This window comes from Canis lupus, chromosome 9, assembly GCF_011100685.1.
Source record: "Canis lupus familiaris isolate Mischka breed German Shepherd chromosome 9, alternate assembly UU_Cfam_GSD_1.0, whole genome shotgun sequence".
Taxonomy (NCBI): domain Eukaryota; kingdom Metazoa; phylum Chordata; class Mammalia; order Carnivora; family Canidae; genus Canis; species Canis lupus.
The window spans coordinates 32,420,229-32,424,721 of record NC_049230.1 but is presented as its reverse complement, the minus strand read 5'-3'; the positions used below and the strand labels follow the sequence as shown (position 1 = coordinate 32,424,721).

The window sequence follows — 4,493 nt, the reverse complement described above, 5'->3', positions numbered from 1 at the left end:
TAAAAAAGCACCAGGGAAATTGAATAATTGCCATTCCTGCTTAACTTTTGCTGCTTTTCTTTCATAGTTCTGGTTATGACGTCCACCATTCTCTGTGGGAGACCCAGGTAAAGAGGCAGAGGATCCAAATCGGAGAGATACTCAAAAAATCACAGAATCCTGAAGAAAGGCACATGTTCTTCCTTTCACTGATTAAAAAAAAAAAATAGGGGATCCCTGGGTAGCTCAGTGGTTTAGCACCTGCCTTCTGCCCAGGGCGTGACCCTGAAGTCCCAGGATCAAGTCCCAAGTCGGGCTCCCTGCATGGAGCCTGCTTCTCCCTCTGCCTGTGTCTCTGCCTCTCTCTATGTGTCTCTCATGAATTAATAAATAAAATCTTTAAAAAAAATCATTGAGACTCTACCCTGTGCCCGACCTGCGCACACAGCCCTAGTAAGGACACCACGGAAGCCTGTGCACGCCATCGCGCCAGTCCCCGCCTGGATTTTATGCTGGGGAATAAAGAGCATGCAGTTCCCGCTCAGGCCAGTAGGTGTCACCATGTCAGAGGGAAAGCTGGGGAGTCGAGGCGATGGATGGCCACCTATGAACATAAATTCTATTTCATCTAGTTTTCTTTTTCTTTTTTTTTTCCATCTAGTTTTCTGAGTGCCATTATGTGCAGAGCATCAGGCAGGACACTTGAGGGTACATAGGATGAGGAATGCACACTCCCTCGTCCTCATGGAATTTACTGTGCCTTTTGGGACTGGGAGGACAAGGTCCTAGGTCACAAAAAAGGGGAAAAGGTGGTGCCTCAGGAATGGCTCAAGGGAAGGGTTATGTGGATCTTAGAACCAGAGACTGCAGAGAAACTGTCTCCCACCTACTCATATTGTATCAGAGGGAAGAGAGAAGGGAGGCTGGGGATTGACCTGTGGTCATACAACGATTTCAGGCTCCAGATTTCCTGACTCCTACAAACAGTGCTCCTTTCACCAAACATTCATTTTGAGATTCAAAATTCTACCTTAGTTTAGCCATAAACCTCTCTGCACTCCAGATAGGTCGGTCCTCATCACGGGTCCTGTGGTGCGGGGTCAGCTTGCTCCACTTGTGACAGCTGACTGTGTGCACTTGTACCCAGAGACATTGTGTTGGAAGCTCAAAAGCAGCCATGGTGGGAGTATTCACACCATGGAAATCGGCAACAGCTCTAAGTCAGAGCCTTCCCCCGCCCTCCTCTCCCCCACACTGCCCAGGGAGCTGCACACCACTGTGTAGTAGTCCTACTTTATAGAGGAGGTGAGGTCATCTGCCAAAGAGACACGGCTTATAGGTGGTGGAGCTGAGACCCCGCCCTGGTGGTCTGGTCCTAGGTTGCTCAGCCTCAGGTAAAGTTAAGAGGACCCAGAGCCACTTGGATGCAAAGTGTTCTAGGCTGATCCCTGGTTTCTCATGTGGGTGCTACCCCACAATGGCATCATTAACTCGATGTCAATATTGGAACAAGAAGCAGTTTGGGCAAAATGATAACTAGTCTAGCTTTGGGTAGATTGGATTTGAGGCACGCTGTTGGGAGATGTTCACATGTGGAGGCCAGGAGAAGGCTGGGCAGGACAGTGAGATAGGCAGGATAGAGGTCTGTTCTTGACCAATCCAGCATAAGCTAGCTAGAAACATTTTCCCTTTCTTACAGTATTCAGGTAAGAAGTGCGAGATTCACCCTTCTGTATGTTTTTTTCTCATCTGTGTCCACATTCAGGCATGAGCCAGCAGGGCAGGGAGTGGGGCACCAGGCACTCTTGTTCACACTCGCTCCCTGGTCAGGATGAATAGTGAGCACTCAGTAAGCACTTGCAGAAGAAATGAGTGAGTGACCCGCTTTTACCCTGAAAGTAACTCAGCACTGCCATGGACCACACACCAAAACCTAAGTACATGCCTCACGACTTCTAAGATGATCAAGAATGATGGCATTGTTATGAGAATATGGATTTTGGAATCAGAAATCACCCTTATCTTCCTTTCTTCTTTTTTCTCTCTCACATTTTAGAGCTAGAAGTGAGCTTAGGCATCATCTCTTACAATGTCCTCATGGAATTTCTTGTGCCATGGGGATCTGGAAGGACAAGGTCCTAGGTCAAAAAAAAAAAAAAAAAAAAGAGGGTGAAGGTAGTAATTGCCTCAGGAGAGGTTTAAAGGAAGGGCTGTGCAGATCTTAGAACTTTGGAGGTGGTCAAGAAGTCAGTTTCCCTGTGAGCCACTGAGAGCCAGAGACCGCCTGTGGGGAGAGTGCCCACCCCTGGCTGCCCGGGAGCCTGGCCTGTTGACTGCCCTGCTCTAAGCCTCAGTTTGTCCCTCAGGTAATAGCAGACACTGAGCTCTGGTTCTGGAAGGGTGATGAGCCAATGAAAATCCACATAACGGGAAGACCATTTGCGTAGATGAAGCAACCGACAAAGCCCTGGATAACCAGCCAAGGAAACTCCAATATGCAAATGAATGGATTGTGGCTTTGGTCCTGGTTGGCCGAGGGGCCCCGATGTCACAATGCATGGGGTTTCTTCACTCCAGTGATTGTGTCTCTAGCCAAAACAAAGAAAATAAAAATAAAAATAATAAGAGAAAAATTCACTGACCGGACGGGTCTCTTAGCTCCCTCTCTTTGTCCAAAGGGGAAGAGAGACATGGAACCACTCTACCGGGCTGGGTCCATCCTCATGAAAGTGAACACCTTGCAGGGGAAGAAGATGGTGGAGAACGGCCTGCAGTCTGGAGACTTCTCCCTCCCTCAGTCCTGGCCTTCCTGCCTCCTGCCGCCCGCTGACCTGGACATCCTGCAGCAGAAGGTGGCCGCGGTGCAGCGGGAGCTGGAGGACTTTAAGAAGGAGGCGCTGAAGGCCATCCATTACCTGGAGGACGCCTTCTGCGAGATGAACGCGGCGCTGGCGCAGCAGGAGGAACAGGCTGCGCGCGTGAAGCAGCGGCTCCGGGAGGAGGAGGACCGGGGCGTCGTGCGGAACAAGGTCCTCACCTTCCTGCTGCCCCGCGAGAAGCAGCTCCGGGAGCACTGCAGGCGGCTGGAGCGCATGCTGCTGGGCGCAGGCCGGGTCGTGCAGGGCGTCCCCAAGAAGATCCAGGCCGACTGAGGCCTCCTTGGGAGGGAGCCCAGCTTCCAGTGCAACGGCCCAAGTAGAAGATTTTTTTTTTTTAAGTGGACGGACCAACCCTAAGTCCCTGTCCATTTGCTCCCCTTTCCCCTTTTCCACTGCTTTTCTTCTTCCTCAATAACACCTTGCTGAGAGGAGAAAAGACCCCAGTATGTTCTTTGGGGGAAGCTCCATGTGCCCAGCAGCATCACAGGAGGAGGCGCCCCATCTTTCAGACACCTGTAACTTTCACCGTTAACTGTTTTCCTGTTTGTAATGGTAATATTGCTCAAATGTATAACATGGCTTTTTTTAATCTTCTTAAACTCATGTGTTGAACAGATTTACTTTTTTTTTTTTTTCCAATGACTCAAGTCTCTCCCGGTCGTTACTTGATGCAGGTCAATTGAGAGGGGTTGATCGTCTGCCTATGCACCCAGTGGTCTCTTGAGTACTTTTATAATTCAGATCCTCACCTAATGGGCTTCTTCGTCTGCTTTCCTCGTTAGACCGTCCTAGCTCACTTTTTTTGCTGCCTCTGCGCACCTGAACTTCCGTCTGCGCTTAGCCAGCGGTCTGGCCCCACAGGTGGACAGAGCTCATTCGGGCTCTTCTGGGTGGGGCCCTAAGAGCTCAGTGTGCAGATGCAGGAGGATGCACTGAGGTGCGACACTTGTGAGGTGGGTTGTAGGGCAGGGCAGCTGTTTTTTTTTTTTTTTAAGCTTTTTATGTATTTATTCATGGGAGACACACAGAGGCAGAGACACAGGCAGAGGGAGAAGCAGGCTTCCTGAGGGGACCCCGATGTGGGACTTCATCCCAAGACCCTGGGATCATGCCCCAGGTGCCCAGGGCAGCTGGTTTTCCCATCTGACCCATGGAGCAGGAATTGTTACAGTGCCCAGACATTTATCAGGCAGTGGACACACATACCATCCTACCCACTTCTACAGGCAACTTTGGTTGCAAGTGTTACTTCCCCATTGTGCACAGGGGGAGGCTGACTTCAGGGAGGTTATGTCCTTCACGCAAGCTCTCCAAGCTAGCAGGCGGCAGGACTGTACTTCAAGTCTGGCATCTGTGCTCATCATCCTGCTGCCCCATTTGAACCACATCAGGCCCTTCCTGGACCTGTTCTTCTGGAGGATCGAGACTGTCACAGAGGTGACTTGGGGCTTCCTTAACGTTCACTCTGCCTTTTTGTTTCCAATGAGACTCTGTTTCATCGAGTCACATATCCTCTCTCTGGTCCCCCCCCCCAAAATGCAACAGGGATTGTCCCCTAAACAACAGAAGGTGCCTGGAGGCCAGAGTCAACACCTGAGCAGAGCCAGGCCTCTGTCCTCCCAGCCAGGGATCTAT

General features: G+C 50.6%; 1 protein-coding gene across 1 annotated transcript; it reads left to right on the top strand.

Annotated features, from left to right (window-relative positions):
• The first annotated feature begins 2,271 nt into the window (after positions 1 to 2,271).
• On the top strand, positions 2,272 to 3,474 carry CCDC182 (coiled-coil domain containing 182). The gene has a single exon (XM_038546149.1). The coding sequence runs from the start codon at positions 2,427 to 2,429 to the stop codon at positions 3,129 to 3,131; it is 705 nt and encodes a 234-aa protein (XP_038402077.1). The 5' UTR covers positions 2,272 to 2,426; the 3' UTR covers positions 3,132 to 3,474.
• The last annotated feature ends 1,019 nt before the right edge of the window (positions 3,475 to 4,493 follow it).